This window comes from Corvus cornix, chromosome 8 (genome assembly GCF_000738735.6).
Source record: "Corvus cornix cornix isolate S_Up_H32 chromosome 8, ASM73873v5, whole genome shotgun sequence".
NCBI lineage: Eukaryota > Metazoa > Chordata > Aves > Passeriformes > Corvidae > Corvus > Corvus cornix.
Genome location: NC_046338.1, coordinates 5,289,794 through 5,310,951, shown reverse-complemented (window position 1 = coordinate 5,310,951; position 21,158 = coordinate 5,289,794). Strand labels below are relative to the sequence as shown.

Sequence of the window (21,158 nt, the reverse complement as noted above, 5' to 3'; positions counted from 1 at the left end):
GGAACATAACTGACCTGAGTCGGCACCAGCAAGACAGAAACATGAAAGTCGTGCCCATTTCTGATTCTCAGTTGAAAGCATACCCCAAAACAACTCCCACTGTATTGCTTTGAGCGTGTAGTATTTTTCCACATACATGAATTCCTGTGAAGATTTGAAAGCTTTTATTTTGTTAGTGCTGTGTCTCCAGGTCCTTCCTTGAAGCTGTTGTTTCTCATACCACGTCTTTCTGAAGCTGTCAAAACAAACCCGTGTGCTGTATAGGAGTAAAGCCAGGAGGAATGACCCAGCAAAGTCATTTTTGAAAAAGCCTCGACCCCCCCTGGAATGAAAGCGAATGCGTGGCCTTTGCAAGGCAGAAGATCAGCTCCCTAAGCCCTTGTCTGTGACAAGCAGGCACGCCTGATGAAATGATGAAGGAAAGCACATCTGCATATACTATTGTCAGGTCATTAAAAAGTCAGATGTAACTTTTTGATGAAAAAGGCAACCTCCATTTAATAGCTTTTTACATGTAATGCTTTTCAAAATCAAAATATTGGTTTTTTCATTGATAGCTGCACTGGGAGAAGCACACAACCTTGTGTGATGTGGTAAAACTGAGCAAAACCACATCCCCAGATCAAAAAGTGTCAGGATGAACATTTTGTACTGTATAAAGCCACTCCTAGGTCACTCTCAGCATATATCCACACTTACTGTTCATAGCCTTGTTCCTATCTGGCTAGTTATAAAATCCCTTTTCTCCCTTCAGCAAGCAGCACAGCACAAGGTAGTACACAACAGAATGCAATTCTGGGATAATGGTATCATTCTGTTTTCCATGAAGACTTTTTTTGTTCAAATTGTTGTCTCAGGAGAACAGAGTGAAAAATCTCACCATCAGTGCTTCCTTGCAAACACCTCTGCTCTTTTCGAAAAAGCCACAACACATTTCCGTGCAGAGTAAAAACTCAGTACCTAAGCAGCTGAAATAAATTCTTGAAAGTAAAACCATTCATTTCTAAAGCTATTAGTGAAGCATTTACTGCTTAAATCTGGTATGAGATCTTGAAGTTCTTACTGCATACAGAAGACTGGGAATTTGCCATTCTCCTACATAAAAAGAAAGCAAGTGCACCCAGGAGTAAATCTTTGTGGCCAGAAACAGCCAGGCATGCTGCAGTGCAGGCTTCCACAACATCTGCTCTACAAACCTAATTATCCCTCACTGAACAGATGCAAAAGACATCTGAAATGTTGGCACCTGAGACACAGAGATAATTTTAAGTCCCTTTTAAATTAACTTTTTTTTAAAAGGAAAAGCCATACAGAAGTATTTCTGTTACTGATGCACAAACTTGAAGTCAACAAAAACTGGTCCCAGCTAATTCTAATATCAGATAATCACATCTGTCCCATATGAGTGTTTAATCTCACTGCTCCTTAGACTCAGTCCTCAGTGGGATGATCTGAAACTGTGCTACTACAATCTATTACAATGCAGCCAGTTCTTCAGGATTTGGCAGCTCTTTTTGAGTCCAGCATACAACAACCTCATTTAGTCTTAGCAGATATATAGAAGTCCTAAAATCTAGGTAAGAACATAATTTCTAGAGGGAAATGTTAAATTAAGCTCACCTTCTGGTAGTTACAAGGGCATTGGTGGGCACTGGTCCAACTACTGGTGGCCCTTTAATTTGCAGATTCCTTCATGAGAAGAAATTACATGTGAAATTTGAGAGAAGTTTTAAATGGGTTTACATACACAAATTCAGCAAAGAAACATATATAAGCGAGGCGGAGATATGTGGCTGTACAAAAAGCAGACAGCTTAAATCATTTACGAAACAGTATACACAAATCTCCTTTCTCAAATGAAGACATCTTTCTCTTTGTCTCTCAGGAACTCTATTTCATCTCATTGCTCTTGAATTTTCACTAGCAGTCAAGTGGCAAGCTGCCAAATAACTCACAGTTGGCTAGAAGCATGGTCACCTACAAGCTAATTGATGCTACAGAACTTCCCTCCAGGACGCCATCTGGGTTGCATTCAATATTCTTACTGGATTCAGAAGTCCGTCCCTCTAAACTTGAAAGCTGCTTCTCTTGACCAAATGCCAACTTGCTGATTTTGTTTGCAAGCACACACATTTAACTAAACAGCAATACCAAGCTCCTCTTCCACTCTTTTGACCATTTATCAACTGCACTATTCTACAAAAATAAAGACAGACCACTTCCCCATCTCACAAGTGGGCAAATTGGGAAAATGAGAGCTGAAGGAGGCTGTCAATCAAAACTTAGAAAGGGATTTTATACCAAGTCCCTGCTCCTGCCAGATCAGGCACATTTTAATACACCTAGGTACCCTGCTCTCGATGCATACCCTCGATGGCTATAATGAGACTTCTTGTTTTCATTTTTAGAAGTAGGGCATTTACAGGATAACCTTAGAATTACTTTTGGGGCCTATCTGCCCCACTAACAATCAGACAGGTAGAGTAGGCATTTTTACTTTCCTATTTCTACTCACTGCAGCAGAAAAATACCTTCCTGATATGCAGTTGTACCCTTCCATTTCTCTGCATTGACAGCAATAGTTTTCTGCATGCAAAGTCAATTTCATGGAAAATAGCAACAATAAATCAATGCAAAGGTGTCCTGCTTTGCTGCTGGGCATCTGCTGCTTGGCAAATTCCAGTAAGTGTGCCATCAGCCCATCAGGCTCAGCCCTGAGGTGGGAAAAGCCCCTCACCTTTACAGTGGCACAGCTGGGATCAAACCAGCACCGTGTGAGGCTGGGAGGGAGTGAGGAGCCAGTGAGGTCTGTGTGGTACAGAAAACACCCTCACCATCATTGTCAGCAGTTTGAGGCTACAGAACGAGCAGGCCCAAGCACAAACATTGCCAGATAAGTGCTTCCTCTGATGACATTTGAGGTTGAGTTTGCACAGTTGCTTTGGGTGAGGAGGGGAGAGTCCACCACAGAGCCTGATGAAACAGGGACATGTTCTGTCAAAACTCTCAGCCTGCCTTTCCCATCACATCCTCATTCTGCCCTTTATGATTTCTCTGCATTGGGCCTATTTTCTCAACAAGCCTTATTTATTAAAACCACAAAGTTCAGTAATGGCTGAGTTTCCAGCTGCCTCACCAGACCTTGCACAGGAGTTTCATCCTCAGCCCTGGTGATACTTTATTTCTCTTTAGGCTTCTTTTGTCTTCCAGCATGGGAGCCCAACCAAGCAGGCTGCCACTACAAGCTCTCTGCACAGGAGGCACTTGGAGACCTGAGGACAGAACTGCCTAAAGCACCCAAATGACCCTTCAGCAGGCCTGGCTCTTGCCTGCCTGTGCCCCCTGAAAACTGTCCCTGGAATGGCTGTGTGAAGCCTTTGTGAGCAAAGATCCTTACAAGAGCAGTACAGATTTACTCTACAGTCACCTGCCTAGAAATACTTTGTAATAGAATAGATTTGGCAGGACTGAGTCACAATTACCTGCTCTTCATCTGGAGGAGAGACAGCATGCTGGAAAACTCCAAGGCAGTTTATTTGACTCACTCACTCAGACATAATGCTGTTGGAACAAAAGGCCAACCTGGCAAAAGCTCATCAAAACAAATCTCCATCAAGTTCATACACTTACAAAGAAGTGCACAGCAGTGATAGAGATGAAGAGTGCCTACTCACATTTGGCAATTCTTCTTGCTCATTTTTTGCAGTCAAACAAAAAATCTAATATCCTGGAAGTGTTTTAGTACCTACATATTACAGGCAAATCCTATTACTGTTACCTGAGAAAGGGTACTGAAAAAGCAGGATGAAAGTTGCATTACTGACGTAACAGAATTAAAGAGGTTTACACTGACTCACTAAATACCTACACAGCAACAATAAACTCACTTTGAGCTCACCAAGAGTTCTGCTGTGCAATCTAATAGCCTGCAGCTTAGCAGGCAAAACCACCTCTCCAAATGGCTCAGGGTTGGGGTTTTCTTGCTTTGCTTATTTTTTTGTCAGTTGCATATATTGCACAATATCTAAACCAGAACATGAACTTCAAGTTTTTTCGTAAGCAAGTGGATTAAAGCAATAATATTGAGGCTTTCCAAGCCACATTCAGGCAGGATACAATATTGTCCAGCAGGGCAAGGAGCTTTGATTGGGAATACTCAACCCAGGCAGTGGTTCTGTTTTGTGGGACAGAGGAATTTTCCTTGGGTCTATTCCTGCCCTGACAGATAATACTGAAAATTATAAGGCAAGCCTGGAGAACTTTTAGTTGCTGTGCTGTTCAAGGCAGGGTGAACACCAGAGGCACTGGCAAAGTCAAAGCCACAGTGATGATTTTACTGCCACAAGCAGGCTCTCAATAAGATTTAAATATCATGTCAACCTTGTGATCTCCTGCACTTCTAGACTTCCTGTGTCAAAGTTCAGACCTACACACTGCAGCTGTACCACACTGAGAGCTCTGGGTCTTTCTGCTCCAGAAAGCAGAGACACCTGAAGTTTAGCACAGGAAGAACTTGCTTTAGCTATAGAATAACACAACATCCATCACTGGAGTGAGCTTGGCCCTTTCCACCAAAGAGCAGAGCTGTAAATGCAGACTAAGCAGCCTAAAAGGGCAATTTTAAAATACCCAAATTGCAAGCAAGATCATTATAAAACTAGGGATATCACAGACTAAACTATGCCTGTGGTTGATCTTTCCTTCAGCAGGACACCAGGAAACAGAGGCAAAACAAGTACTGGATACAGACTGAATGGTCAATAACATATGGATGGTTTCTATTTTCATGGCTTGCCAATGTCAAGTCCTCACACAACATTGTAGCTGGTGGATGCATGAGATCAGGAATGGAATGAAAGTGTACTTTCACCCCTAAAATAGAATTAGAGAGCAGTTAATCCTCACTTGGAACAAAACAGTGGTCCAAGGCTAGAACTTGTTTTGTAGCTCTACAATGATGCTCTATGCACTTCTGGAAGCTGAAAGAAAGACAGGGTAATACCCTGGTGAAAACTGCTGCAGAAAACATTTTGTGAACACCACAGGCCTGAAGCCATTGATTTTGAGTTTGGAAAGGTTTCTTATTGTCAGTTGTGTCTGTCACTGTGAAGGAACAAAGATCCCTTGAAATATCACTTAAAACTCATGTTTTATCCAGCATATTCCGCTGCCAACAGTGCTCCCCTTACCATTATTCCACAGGCTCACCTCAGGGATAAAACGTACTCGAGGTGAAGCTCTGCCCGGCTGGTGAGGGTGGCCCTGTGGAGAAACCCTGGCCAGCACATGGCAGGGTACATGGGCATGTACATGGGCACAGCCCTGTGCTCAGTGAGGCCAGCCAGGGCTCTTCTCTCAGCAGGACCTCATGGACCACATAAATCCATCTCCTTTCAGCCTCTCTGGGCCCACAGCAGCAGCTTTTCCAGCTAAGAGACGTCAATCTCAACAGAATTACGCCAGCAGGGAGAGGGTCAGGTCTGTGCTCTGAAGCTACAGGGCCAAGTTTTAGTCAGCAATCTAAAATAACCAATCAGCATTTCCTCAGAGACTTGTGCAGCAGCAAGATCAGGCTGAGCCCTCACACAGACAAGATGTTTTCTTTCTTCAACTTTCAACATCAGGGAATGGTGCTGTCCGCAGATTAAAGTAAGGAACCCCCACCAAACATCGCAATTAATTAGAGCGGAACACACAGCAAATATCTCCCCCAAATCCCGAGACACTCATCGTTTAACATTTTGAATTCTAGCAGTTCAGAGTGAAATGAGATCCTCCATCTTCCAGTTTATATCCAATAAGAAATACAACTCTCTCATACACAGAGTCCTAATAGGTATGAATCATCTCCTTCCCATCTACTGACGAGAATTTATCCAACGTAAGAGAGTGAAACCTCCATCATTCTTACATGTCAAACTGCTGTAAAAATCTCTGCTATTATAAAAGCAGAGGAAAAAACCCAACACAGTGGCAGATAATCCCAACTGATTACTGTAGAAAAGTGACATTTACATATGCCCTTTTTCTATGTAAAAGGTCAAGCTGATGCACCAAAACGCTTCATCTACAGGGAATTCACCCCCAATCATCTCTAGAAAAGGTGATACCAGCTCTCAGGTGCACCATGGTCACCAAAAGTGGCCATAAATTAAATTAAGGGAATTCTAGTTTGTTGTTCTAGATCTCATCAGGTTTGTTTTTTCCTCCAAGGAAACCTAATCCCATATGACTTCAGTAGAAACAAGTAGCAGGGAGAGAACCCTTTTCAAAAACAGCACAGCAAGATTCTGCCCTAAACCCCTCATTGAATATGTTTCTAATGCCACATTCAAACTCGCACTCCCCCACAGGAAGAAAGAAACAGTTTTGTGGGAAGGGGGAAAATTAGGTCCTGTACTTGGCTGCCTTCCTCCCCCTCGGTGGTTTTCACTGTCAGAGAAGCATCTTTTTTGCATTCTAAAATTAACCCTGTGATATGATGATGAAGCCTGAACAACACAGCTCAGAAAAGGAACTAGTAAGCAACAAAGATCACTGCTCAACCCTTATTATTATGGACAACTCACTGACAGCTATCCAGCTTGCTTGGAGAACAAAGGAAAGAAAACAGTCTCCTAAAAGGATATTTTGGTTTCAGGTTTTCTTGAAACACTCCTCCAGTGTGCTGAGCAGGCAGGGATGAAGCTGCCAGGATGAGAGCCCTGTAAGACAAGGACTCGTAATCCCCAGCACTACCCTGACTCTTGCTGCAGGAATGCAGCATTTCCCATGGTGCTGAATATCTCAGTCCTGACCTTGAAAGCTGGAGGATCAGAACTGCTCAGTGACAGCGATGGCTTTTGTTCTGTGAACACGCATCTCCCGGGGTGTTGTTTGCCAATGCACTTCACTGTGTGCCCAACAATCTGATGCACAACTGCCCTGAACTGGAATCAACAGTTGGCAGATGCGGAGCACCACATCAGCTCTGAAATCTCCAATACTTGTCACCCTGGCAGCCTCAACCTGCATTTCAGTCTCAAAATTTAAAAATACCGTAAATTAACTAAATAGATCTGGGCAGGGTGAACTTAGCAGCTTCTTGCCAGCTGAAGTACAGCATTTGTGCAGGAATTATGAATCCTTTCTACAAGCATTAGCACAAATAGAGCCTTGCAATATTCACGTGATTGCGTGCATAATCAAATGTGAAGAAATGCCTGCTGCTCTCAGCCAAGCTTTGCAGAGTCCCTGGCTATGCCTGAGCAACGGAAGGTGTTAACAAAGGCTTTGTGCATTGCTGTTGAGAACAGGCACTCTGAAACAGGGACATGAGAATTAATGGCCAAACTCATGGGGAATGACTGGAAGGAAGAGCAAGGCAATGAGATGCTGTGTGCAAACTTGGGAAAGGTTCCATATTGCTCAGGCACACCTTCGTCCACGACCAAGGAGAAAAATTAAGTCCATTATTTATCATTTCCCTCCAGAAAGGGGCCCCCAGGATTTCTCTCCTGTTCTGCACTCACTCTCTTTGAAGTGCCATGCCACAGTCAGAGACCCTGCAGTCAAGAACTGGACAGATACAGTTCTTTTCAGCACCTGTCAATGCAGCTCGTTAATCCCAATTTAACTTCAGGGATCAACATGCACTGGCACCTTGGGCAAACACACATAACACATTATTTTATAAAAATTAGGACAGATTTCTGTGTTAAAAGAGCTCCTGTGAAAAGGGGGAACAGAAATCACCCAGCAAAGAGCTTGAAGTAAAGCAGTTTCAACACACCAATGTGATCCTGGCAGAGACTAGTCCAGAGGCTCCCTTTGAAACCCCTTATTTATCACCTGCCAAAGAACAGTGCACATTATAGGTTACCCCTCCTAGATCATGTACCGAGCCCACCTTGTGCAAACTTCAGAGTTGCACAATCTAAACTGTATCTTTGTTGTTTTACACGAGGAAGGAAGAAGGAAAAGAGTAGCAGCAATAAAATAAACAATAGCAAATTAAACTCCCTCAGTTATCTTGGTTTCTTCCAGAAAATGATACATAACAAATAATTTATGGAGGAACGGGTGCACAAGTGATAAATTACTTCAGTAGTTCGTGCTCAGATAACAGCAAGGTGTGGGTGGGAGGTGAAGGAGGCTTGGAGACAAATACACAGAATGGAAAGAGCCTCTTTAGCAAAAGAAAAGTCTGTCACGTGCAGTCTCACAACAGGCACTTCTGGCCAGCTGAAGAAGTGGCTGCAGTGATGCCTGTCTGTACATAGGCTATGCTTCAGGATATGTTGGAATGTACAAAAACAAAGTCCATTTTGAAACACAAAAATATTATGCTCCTCTTCAAACACCTGTATTTTCTGTGTCTCAGATACTAAATACAAGTGAGCCATTTGAAGCATTTCTTGCACTTGACCCCACACTAAAATTTTGAAACAGTGAGTTATCTCAACACTGGGACTTTTCTAAATATTTTACAATCTTTATATGACAAAGGCAAAGGCAAAGTCCTTGAGCAGTCGTTTAATCCAAGGAACATGATTATCTGTGTAAAACAATGTGATAATGAACCAGAAAAAAGGAAACTGGGGACTTTCTTCATGAGCCACTAATGTCCACAATGAGTTGCTGAATCACTCTACAGCCTTGGGCAGAGGGTAACTTCCCCAAGCATCGATTTTCACATCCCTGAAATAATATTTAGTCCATTTGTATGGGGAAGATTCATAGAAAGCTGAACTGCTAAGCAGCCACGGGATGACAAATGTGTAATGAGCGTAACACAACTACACAAACAAGAATAGAAGCTCTGAGTTACAGAGGCAGGAGGTGTATTTCTTGGCCTGCATCAGTCAGCACTGACATTTGCTATCAAAGAAACTGGGCCATTTCTCTGTTTATGAGTAGCTCTATAGACGCAACCATGATTCAGGATGAAAAGTCTCCAGGAACGGTTGTACGTTTACACCCGAAATTCTTATTCACAGTGCAAATATATTCACTACTCCTGCTGTTTATGATTTTTTATGCTCTTAACTACTCCCCGGATCTCACAGAATAGCGTCATATCTCAATGGAACACGTCCAGCAAATCCAGCAAGGTTTACTGATATACAATCACTGTTCAAACAGCAAGCCAAGCAGCTGGTATCTATTGTAGGAAATCCATGCAACACATTTGGAAAGATGCCTACAACCTTCCTTACCTAGAACAACAAAAATAGAAAAAGCCTGAAAAGCCACCGAAGAAATTAATCACATTAAGTTTATACATGGAAAGCAAAGACAGACACAAGATCTCAACTAGGTAATGCACAGCAGGACAAAGACTTGGGATCAAAAGAAAATTTTAATTCACCCCTTGAAATAAAGCAAAGTATCACAAAGTGTACATCATACTACACATTATATGTCAAGGAAAGAAGCATGAAAAAAGTATGAAACAAGGCCAGCTAAAATAAAACACAAAGTTAAAACCTGGAACTGGAGCAGTTATCTAAATGAGGGGCATAGTACAGTTAAGAGTTTACTATCAGTTGTACACACCAGTTTCTTCAACAATTATTTTAATTGATAAATCTATGCTATAGGCTACCTGTAAAGAGAAAGAAGTCTACAACAATGTAATATTTCAAATTTCCATCTATTACCATGAACTGTAAACACACTCTTTTACCCCCTTCCAGTATTTTGCAAGTAAAAGAAATCACACCCACAGAAGCTACAGAAACAAAGCTAGAACTCCAAAAAAAGATAAAGAAACTTACAGCAGGCAAAATTCTCAGTCAGCATGGACAAGATTCTGCAGCACTAATGAATTAGATTTTAAATTATATATCTATCTTTAAAAAGAAAAAGTAATCACAGCACAGAGAGCAGTTGCCAAAAAAGAGTCCTTCTGGTTCTGCAAGTACAGGACTGTGCTCCTGCTGCCATGGAAACTGAGTCCCTCACTGCTTTGGTCCTGGTATGGTGCCACACATGCTCTCAAGCATTTAATAAATATTAATAATGCATTTAATAATATTGAAGTATCAGAAAGAGAACATCTAAGAAAAAAATTGGCAATAAAACTCACTTTACATGGCTGCAGCCCAAAGGCTTGTAAGCCTTGCTCTAAGCCAGCTACAAATCCTGTTCTCTCCTAGTTTCTAACACTTGCTCTTGGCATTAAGTGTGAGGTTAGATTGACTGCCAGGCCCTAGCTTCAGCTGAAAATAACCAGGAAACCTGGAGGAAAAAGTGAAACCCTTCCACTTGTCCAACAGGTACCTCAGCAAGGAGCAGTTGTGTGTGTTGAGCACTGGACTGGTAGGTTGGAGGCCTCACTTCTGTTCTTGGCTCTGCTGCTGACTCTTGTACAACTGAGTCACTCTGGTGCAGAAGAGCTCTAACACCATTTTTTCACCTCCTCATGAGGAGAAAGGCACAGGTCTGCCAGATCTGCCTCAGCTCTGGGAAGAAAAGTCATGGTCTTTGCCAGCAACAAAAGCACAGTCTACCGGGGCATCACTACTATGGCAAGAAAAAGGATATCTCCCCCTGAAAGACCATCAGTGACAGAGCTCACAACCCTGCTTTAAAAATCTTCTGGCTTCTTGTAGGTTAAAATCTGGCTCTCGAAACTATTTCAGTTTGGAAGAGTTTAGTTTTATTTTTCAACTAGCTTACAGTATTATTGTAACTATTAAAGTCTAATCAGGTTTTTATCACTTGCATTTCAGACAGAATTTTTCACAGAGCAGAAAATCTGCATTAATTTTATCACAGGGCCTTTTACCCTTTCCCCCTCCCTTGTGGATATCTAAATATTAATTTTTAATGCAAAATAGGGAGTTGGAAAAACTGCACTCAGCTTTTCCAACACTTCCCGCACATGCACCATAAAATAGTGAGGATTTCCCTTTGGCTGGAAGCAGCTGTCTGCACTGAAAGCGGAGCGCACCAGAGCAGGCAGACTCCTTCTCTGCTGAGGACATGCTACTGCATAAGACAACAAGCAGCAATCCAAATCTTCATCTCCATCACCCAAACTCAACTCACTGATTTGTTTTCCTGGGCAAAGGAAAAAAAAGAAAGAAAAATTGACATCTTACAGCATTTTTTAAGGCAGACACAAAAAAGTGTAGTGACACAGAAAAGCAGAACTGAACAGCAACATGCTTTGGGACCATCTTTGAAATTACTAGGGAAAAGTCATAGGAAAATGGGAAAGATGTAGAGAAAGTCACCAGTAAAAGGACCAGGAGAACCTCACACCAAATCAATTCTACCACAAATACATCCCTAACACATCAGTCTCTGAGGCACACCAAAGACATGGTAGATTTGTCAGTGAATTAAAAGAGCTGATGACATTGAAAAAGCCAGCAGAAACAAAAGCTGGGTGTCTGCTGTATTAGAAACAGCTGAGGGAATCAATAGTAGTTAGACATTTTCAGGTGTAACAGAGTGTTTAATGGTCCTTTAGGTGGACAATGGAGTCAAGAAAAATTATTTCTAGCACTGGCAATCTCTTAGTGTAGGTGTATTGGATAAATTCACCCACACATTACACTTGGTTTCTCTGGTCTCGTAATTGCAATTTGAATTAACTTCTGAATATTTTCTGATTAATATTAAATTATCTTCCACTCTTAACATCAACTAGTCAGAAATCACATCTCTAACCTATGCTAAGCCTGGGTCCAGAACACTGCAGACACAAGAGCACTGGTCTACATTGACTTTTCATAGAATCACAGAATGGTTTGGCTTGGAAGGAACTTTAAAGACCATTTGTTCCAAACCCCCTGTTAAGGACCTTTCATTAGACCAGGTTGCTCAGAGCCCCATCCAGCCTGGCACTGAACACTGCCAGGGATGGGGCAGCCACAGCTTCTTTGTTTTATCTTTATACATTAAAATGATCTGGATGAAGTTTACCTACTTTGGCTCAAAACATAGAATACGTTTGTATCCTCTGAAATGACAGCTCTGAGCTCTTTGATAAAAAAACCAAGTCATACTGGTTTTGACTGAACTTTCATAATTTCCATCTTGAACTTAATAATTATATTCACTCTTGCCATTCTCCTTGACCTCAGGAAAACTTTTCAGCTCACAGCTTGTTCCTGTGACTCTATCTAGAGCAACCCTTGTGCTTTCTTGCTATAGCACAGCAGCACTCCATAAAACCAAGTTCACTTCCCTCTGTAACTATCATGTCCCCAGTGGCTCTCCCACATACCCCAGTTCTCTCTTCTGCCTTTTCAGTGCTCCCATTCCAGTTCTCTTTGTTTCCCAGACCATGAGCAGGAGTCTGATAGAAATCACCACCTTCTGGAAAGCAGTCTGCATCTAGACTGCTTAATAGATAAAACTCTTCAAGAAAATGCACCAGGAAATAGGGAAATGGAGAAGGGCATGTGCTTAAAACTTGATTCTCTACATAAAGGTTGCAGCAGGTTGCAATAACAGGGAAGATAATCCAGCCCCCAAAAACATGCAAGTTAGCTTCTTCAGAGCAGAAAACAGTAAAATGAAAAATGAAGATAAATGAGTAATAACATTCACTGTGGAACACAAGAAATCAGTAAACTGGTTTTGAGCCTAAGGTGGACATGAACCCAGAACAGACTAAGACAGGCAGGCGGCAGCCACACAAGCAAGCAAACAAGCCCTGCCTCTCAACACCACTCTTCCCAGTGCTTCCAGTTTTGGGATAAGCATGCAGGCTGGCCACACAACGCAATTAAACATCACTGACATAATCAAGAGCATATGACCATGCATTTGTCAAGGAAACCTAAAACTCCACGTGGTGACGGGCACAGGCATCTCCAGAGTGGCAGGCAGCAATCACTCAGCATGCAGGATACTGGCTCAACATGGAACATAAAGAAAAATTGGAGCAATGCATAAGAGAGGACAAAAAGTCATAGAATACATGTAGCAGTTGTGAGTGCCTACTGTGTCACTTGGTCATGCCCCAAAACCTGCAAGCGTGGCACACTGTTACACTCCTGCATTTCAAAGCCACCCAGACCATACTTAACTCTGCACAGGATCCAGAATTTAGTTTTCAAACAGGTTTTTTTTATATATTTTTACTCCCAAATTCCAGCTCTAGTGAAATCTAAACTGAAAAGCATAGTGACCACAAGGCTCTCTCCTGGGCTTTCAAAACACAGGCAGCAGGAGTCAAACTCCACAGACTCTCTCTACAAAGCCAGTGGAAGAACAGGAGTGCTTCCTCCCAATTGCAAAGGAAATGTGTCTCAGCTACAGAGTCACCTGTGGCCACAAGGCAGGCAAGGGCTGAGGTCTGGGAGGTTTGCTGATGCCACATGTTTACCCTGCATTCTGGACACATGGGAACAGTTTTCAAAACAGTAACTCCCTTCAGACTGCATCTCATACCTGAGGCAGCCTTGATTCTCTCTATAAAATGTCCCTATGAACCGTTCTCACCAGCAAGCAACACCACAGAAAGGATACCAGTGCAAAGGTGGAAAATGGAGCTTTAAACAAGAAACAGTAATTCTGCATTTGGCTGTGTCCCCCTGCAGGCAGGTATTACAAAGCTGAAGTGATCTTACAGCTTGTGTTTCATTTTAGGAAACTGGCTAAGCTACTGATTGCTTTTTGCAACTCTACTCTTTGCCACATTTAGTGTTTATTCAACAATGAAACATTTAAGCAGAGGTCTTGCAGTCTCCACCCACATTCAGGTCTGGGTTAAGATAATGTAAACTCTACTTACATGAGAAAAATAAAATCAAACATAACTATCAAAGTAAAAGCTCCTATTTTGCATCAAATATATTGTGTGTGGCTGCAGTTTGCAAGGTCTTCCTTGTTTTCTGCTGGCTACAATGGCAAGCAGGAAGAAACTTGTAAAACTGGGGGAAAAGCCTCCAAGAGCCACTCCCCCCTTGAAGCAGCTCTCTAGGATTTTCCATTCTGGGTGATGTGTCACACAGCAGCAGCGCCCTGGACACACAGCGCACGGATCCCTAGCCTGACCTGGCTCTGCAGCCTCTACCTTTCCTGAGGGAGACATAGAAAAAAAGTCAGTATCCCACATTCTGAGTACCTCAGCAAACAGTGCTTTTGGTAAAACACTGTGCCTCAGAAAATGGACATTTTTCCCACTACAAAAGTAGCTTTGATGTTTTATAAAGTTGCTGCTATACCATTACAAAAAAAGTCTTGATGACTGTGCATCTGCAAGCATTTTCTGAAATAGGTTACAAGAGTCAGTCTTGCCTTTCCAGAGTTTCGAAAGAGGAAAACGCATCACAGGGAAGGACTAAAATGCATCTATAGAAATCATGTTCAGAACTGTCCTGGAGCCCTGTCCTCATTGTATGGACCACATTTAGTGCAGATCATGGCACTGCAAGCTGTAAGTTGTGACCGCGATTTTGTCTTTCCAGGCCTACACAGACTGGACTGAGCTCAAGCAAATACTTCTGCATAGAGCAGAGCAAATGGTTTTAAGACAGGTTTAAACTCTGCAATAGCAACCCAAGATTTCTTATTCTAGAGTTTACACCTTTATTTCCCCAGCAATACAAACAATGTAACTTCCACTGTTTTTCTCTAAGGAGTTTAGTTTCCTCTTTGTAGATACATTTTAAGGAACCTCTCTACTCCCATTTTATTTTCCCTTCCTCAAAATGGTATAACTTTCTGCAAACATGACAGCAAAAGGCATCTTCATATTTAAGCAATCTGTTTACTGCTTTATTTTTATATATTTCTACAATGCACACAAATTAGTGTCTCCTCCTTCTCTCCTGTTAACACTTCACAAGTCACGTGCCTACACACAAACGAGCACCGTCTCCTTCCTGGCAAGCTCCTTGGCTACCATTCTTTTGCTAGCCGAGAAACCCTGTCCTGGATAAACTTAATACACCTTAAAAACTAGTATTGACCAATCTGATTTGTCCAAGACTGGAAATCATCACTTTTTCATGCTTCAGGTCTAATGTTTGCTGTATTAACTCACATGGTCCTATGGTAAGTAAGTTGAACTACCAGCCACAACAGAAAAGGATTACTCAGTGGGAAGCAAATGCCAAGGATGCAATACAGTTTGATTACTGAAAACATTCTCCTTAGAATCCAAAACTCTCTTTAAAAAGCCAACATTATGCCAGCAAATCTTGGGGACAGGGAGGACAGGGGGGAGGAAATGAGGACAGACATGGGACACACAACACAACGGGGGAACACAAACAAAAACAAACAAACAAAAATTCAGTCTTGTGCAAACACAGTTTCTAGTAGGAAGCCAGAGAGTCCTGCCAAAAAATAAAATCAACTCCTTCAAGAACTATTTAAGATCCTCTTGGTTACAAAATCTTCCAGTGTATTAGACCATCTCCCATAAGGAATTGGTTTGATAAACCAATTCTTCACACAGAAAAAGACCCTCCTGTCTCCTCAACAAGGGAGGATATACACAAGCAGCAATGAGCTATTACAAATACATTATCAGCTCTGGGAAAAAGAATCATCAAGTAATTACAGAGGTTATCAGGGTCCTTATCAGTACTCACTGCCAGCAGGCTACCTGCATATTCATTTCCCTCTCCATCACCACTCTGGCATGCTGAGTTTTCCAGAACAGTTTCTTCCACTGCATATGTTCATAAAATAGTTTTAAAATAAATATCTGTTTATTACAGCAGTGATAACAGAGGCGGTATCTATAAGCAAAAACACACGGAATGTATTTTTTCACCCAGTGAATAGAACTCCAAACATTCCATATGCTGAAAAGCAGTATGCATTTTCAAAATAAAACAGTGTTCAGAACAATTTAAGTGAGAAAAATATGAATGACAAATGCATTTTTTATCTTTCAGCCTGCTTGAAGAAGCAACTGCAAAGCTTGAACTAAATTAACAGTCCATGAGCAATTTCTGTAGTCTGATCCCCAATCAATAATAAATGCCAAATTCAGATTAAAGTGAGGAACATATTTTCACCACCCCCAAACCCAACAACTATAAAAACCCTCTGAAATAAACCTAAATCAGATGCAGTAAGCATTCTAACACAGCACAGTTCAGACTGAGATGATGTTCAACAGCCTGTTGTTCTACACTCTCTCTTCTGACACAATGCTCAGAGGGTTGATCACAAGGAAAAGGAGAAAATGAAAAAGCAGCCCAGATACTGACCCACTCATTCATGCAGGGCAAGAGCTCAGGACACAAACTTACTCTTCAATGTTGAATGCAGGGTGCAGAATCTGTTCAAGATGCTCCTCGAGCCATGATCCCAACCTCTGAAAAGCAGTTCCGAAAGCACTGCCCACAGGTCACCTGCAGTTCACCAAGTCTCTGTACAACAGCGCACAGAGGTTTTAAATAGAAGGCTTCACAAACACCATTATGTACCTTCTCAGAGATTCCCAGTGCTTCCACAGATTAGTGTCTCTCTCAGGAAACACAGGCACTTCTGAGAAAACATACTCAGTTATGGCTACACAAGAGTCCAAGGTCGTTCTCAGTCACCCCTGGTTTCCCTGAGCCTTATGCAATTTGACACATTCCAAATCTAAGTTGATTCTCAATACTGCCATTATAATTCCTGTAAAAGCCGTATCTATATATCAATTAACTAGTGCTGCTAACTCCCTGGATCATAAAACTATGTATATATAAAGCCTATCAAGTCCTCTGAATAAAAACAGCACCAGAAATAAGTGTTAACGTTTTGTTCACGGGGAACATGTTGTTATAATTTAAGAGTTTGGGAATCCCAGCTCTCCTTAAAGTAATCTACTTAGATTTCACTCCGAATATCACCTGAAACAGACTTATAGGTGAAGCTGTTAACTGGACTTTTTCTTGATATATTTGCTGTGCCTTTGAGGTTTGAAGAGTTCATTCACCTGATGCACATTCAACACCTATTATTCTACAGAGATAATTCAAGAGATGTGGTACTTGCTACAACATTAGCAACTTTAAGCTCCAAATTAAAGATACTTCTCTTCAAGACTTAGACTCTGTAATTTCTTTTACAGATGCTTCTTAACACTCCACAGCTGAGACAAATTCTCCCAGGCTGTCAGAAGCTGTATGCAAAGTAACAGCCAAGTTATAACAGCACAACCCTACAAACTACCCAGAGTTTATGGGCTTCCATTGATACGCACCAGGGCCACACCACAGGAGAAGGAAAGAGTACCATCTTCTCAAGGTTGAAAGTATAGATCTTGCTCTCCCCTTACACTATGAAGGAATCAGTGTTACATGGCTGACACTGCCAAGCCAAGTAGTGGTACATGTTCATCTCCCTTCTCACCCTGACTGCAAACATATTTAAACACAAAACTCACACCCACCCCACATCTTGTAGGATGATTACGAGTAAGTAACGTTCCACAGAAGAACCTGTCACTGGCCCTGAGCACGGGCTCTTCCGGGGTTTAACATCTGCCCGGGGGCACAAACTGCGCTGTTTCTTTTAGGCGCTCTGAGCAGAGACACTGCTGGAGGCGAGGGGACTGGCAGGGAGAGGGCAGGGAGCTGCCAGGTGCCGGCTGCCGCCGGACTCGCGCTGCCGCGCCGCGCTCCGGGTACTCCGGCCGGGCGGCCCGGCCGAGCCGGCAGCGAGGAGCCGCTGCCCCGCGGCGCCGCGTCACGGATCTGCTGCTCCCGGCAGCCAATCGGCGCCGCGGCCGGGGACGGCGCGACTTCATTCATTCATTCATAAAAAGAGGCGCAGCGCAGCTGGGAAGCGCGCCCTTCCCGGCCCCCCGCCCCGCTTACGGGGCACGGACACTCACGGCAATCCGCCTCGTCGCTGTTATCCGAGCAGTCGTCGTCCTCGTCGCATTTCCAGATGGCGGGGATGCACCGCTCGTTCCGGCACTGGAACTGGTTCTCCTCGCACTCCTTGACGGCGCCTGCGAGACACGAGGCCGCGCCTGGGTCAGCGGGGCGCGCTCCCACGGCCGGGCAGCGGGGGCATCCCGGGGCCGCCTCGCCGCCCGCGGACAACCCGGGCAAGGCGCCGGGAGCCGCAGCCGGGCCGAGGGTGGTGGCTGCGGCTGGGCTCGCCAGGGCACAGCGGTTCGGTGCGGGGATGGGCTCGCCGGGGCATAGCGGCTCGGTGAGGGGCTGGGGGAGACGCGCCTCCGCGGGAGCACGGCGGCGATCCCGAAGCTGCTTTGTGCAGGGATAAAAGGGGCCATTCCCGTGCTTCCCCGCATTGTTTTAAAGGCGGAGGGAAGAGGAGCCTGGGAATAGAAGATGGTTAAACCCGAAATACAACAGACAAAGAAAAATTATAAAGCGCAGCGATGCTGGGACCTCCTGCGCATCCGTTACCGGGGCAAATCGCACCGACACCTGGGGACGCGGGGCGGAACAGGCATCGGCGCCATCCCGGGAAAAGGGACCCGACTCAACTAAAGTTGAGGGCGGGGGGAGAACGGAGCAAATCTGCTTTGCAGACTCGGTGCCGCGCTGCTCTGATGAGGCACAAATCCCCTCTGAAAGGGATTAAAGGTGGCAGCTCCTGTCACCAGCGCTTGGGCTGCATTCGCCCGCTGAAGAGCGTGCCCAGCTCCCGCAGGTCGCAACCCCCGAGCGTGCCCGGCCCTCCGCAGGTCCCAAACCCCGCGCAGGGCACCGGGGCGAGCGGGCGCCCGCGGCCGCACATCCCGGGGTGCCCGTGCCGGCAGGACGCTCGCCCCCTCCCCGGCAGCGCTGAGGCCGGGGGACCACGGCGCTGAGGGAGAGCGGCCGTGGCGCGCCGGACCCACCTTTGCCGAGATGCAGTTTGAGCAGCAGCAGCTGGAGGAGCAGCAGCCGGGTGAGCGCTGGCCGGCACATGGTGCTCCCTCGCTCCCTCCCTCCCTCGGTGGCAGCGCGCCGTGTGCGGGGTGCGCGCAGCCGGCGCGCCGCTCGCTGCCCGCCCCGTGCCGACTGCGGCCGGCGCCGCCCCCGCCCCGCCGCGCCGCCGCCGCGCCGTGACGCGCCCCGCTGGGCGGGCCCCGCTCGGCTCGGCTCCGGAGAACCCGGCCACCGCTGGCATTCCGCCTCCCGGAGGTGCGCCGGAGGGGCAGCAGCCGCAGGGACACCTGCGGGACACATCCTCCGGCAGCCCGCGGCCACCGAAAGGAAGCCCCGCAGATGGCACGGCCGCGCTCGGACGCGCGCTCCCAGGCCGGGCTGGGCACCCCGGAGCTCTCGCTGGGGCAGGCGGGCCTGGGCCCTGCTGGACCACTGGGTCGGGCCCTCAGGTCCTGAGCCTGCCTCGGCGGACCCTGGACAGCCTCATTCATGATCTTAATTTTATTAAGCCAATTAAACACACAGACTCCTTTAAATGGCCTCGAGTCACAAATTGTGTGCTCTCCACTTAATTGTATTAAAATTAGTGAAACAAGTACCAAGTATGCTCAAGGTGGGCACCTCCCTTCGTAGGGACCGCTTACCCTTTGTACTGCCTAAGCACATGCGGTCTGATGAGTAATAAGGAATGCTTTCCAAGCTATCAGGGGCCTTATTTATCACTCCATTTGCACGGTGCTGATGAGAAAGCACTTCACCGTCTTTGATTAGCACCGCAGCCTTGTTCATACAGTCAGGATTAACAGTATTCCAGTAATCGTATTACGAGAAGATACTTTTCAAGAGTAACTTGTATCTAACATCACAACAGAATTAACATGATTATATGTGGAGTGTCATTTTAAAAACGTTTTAAATCAAGCACTAATTTTACATAAACCAATGTAACAAAGCTTTTCAGTTACAAAGCCTGAAATGCCATTGACTTAAGAACTGGGCTGCCATTTAAAAATGCACCTGTGTCTTTAACAAAAATTTTGCAAGTCATTAGTCAGCAGTGTCACTAATGCGTTTGAATCATGTGAAGAGAAGAGCTAATCATTGAGCTATTCCACTAGCAGCTTATAGAGTATTAACAATTTATTCAAGCCTGTTTGAACAATTTTTAGCGTGAGAAATGTAACGCGTGTTTGTGTTGGCTGCATCAATGTGATAGATTACAATAATTGCTTAAAGCAAATGAGGTATTTGTAATACATTAGGTCAAATTTCTCTTTTTTAAATGTGTCAAAACACAGATTCATAAAGCTGCTGTAATTCATGGCCTCCTTCTTCTCTTTCCTAAATCAGTTTATTAGTTTAAATTGGAAGTGGCTCCAAAGGCAATAATGAAGCTATCTGGAAACAGGTGTGAGTGTGAAGAGCATCAGTCATAGCAATGCTCTGCTCTGATTCCTACTGGAATTTTTTTTCATTAAAAAACCCAAACAAACAGGTATTTTGGCTTGAATGCCTCTCACAGGTAACAACACTAATGAGATTTTTTTTTGGACTGAACTTTTATGGTGACACCTGAGCAGCAGCAATTTCAAGAGCCTTCACTGAGCAGCCATTGTAGGGGCTGCTGGTAGCCTAGTACCATCTTGTGGACATATGTGTCTCCAAGGAATTGCAGAGGCAAGAAGGAAACTGGAGGTGCTATAGGAGAAGTAGATTGGGCAAAGTATGCCAATTGGTATGAAAGAGAAATGAAATCTAATTTCATCAATCATTAAGGTTGTTAATTTACCTTTTAAATTACCTTTGTGGTTTATTGTTTCTACTTGGTCACACACCACTGCGTATTAAACAAAACAAACTAACACAGATGACACCCACTGACAGAGCAAGGGGGTGCATCAAAACAGTGAAATGTTATTTCTGTAGAGTTTCACCAGCCAGCTCTCTGTTGTTTGTCATCCATACCATTCCTTTGATCTATTTCACAAACGATTTTTCCAGCTTGATTGTTTTCTTAACACAGAACCCAGATATTTTTCCAACCTTACTTTTTTCAACAATTGGTCCCTTAGATCCATATATTTCTCATGCTAACTACAGCTTATACATCAGAGAAGTTTCTTCAGAGTCAGAATGAATAGCTGACCCTCTGCACCCTGGATTTTCTGCAGTCTTGTATTCATATACCAGGTTCTTTACTCACCCAGGTGTGCATATATGCACCCTCCCAATCACAGAGTGGGAATTGAATTGGAAAAATCATTCAGAAGCATGTGAAAAATGATGCACCAGAATTATTTTAGTGGAAGTTCCTCTGGTGTTTCCAGCTTTTGCCCATTTTATGTACACGTTTCCTTATTT

At 44.1% G+C, this 21,158-nt stretch overlaps 1 protein-coding gene across 3 annotated transcripts in view; it reads right to left on the bottom strand.

Annotated features, from left to right (window-relative positions):
* LRP8 (LDL receptor related protein 8) overlaps positions 1-18,923 on the bottom strand; it is a 174,218-nt gene extending 155,295 nt beyond the window's left edge. Inside the window, exons 1-2 of one of the 3 annotated variants that reach the window (XM_039556172.1) lie at positions 18,767-18,923; positions 17,786-17,905 (exon numbers count right to left, since the gene is read on the bottom strand). In XM_039556172.1, the coding sequence (XP_039412106.1) occupies positions 17,786-17,905; positions 18,767-18,836 (190 nt within the window). In that variant the 5' untranslated portion in view covers positions 18,837-18,923. Of the gene's footprint in view, positions 1-9,758; positions 9,816-17,785; positions 17,906-18,766 lie in introns of those variants that run through there. The other 2 variants (XM_039556171.1, XM_010408814.4) reach the window with 2 other exon arrangements.
* Positions 18,924-21,158: the final 2,235 nt, after the last annotated feature.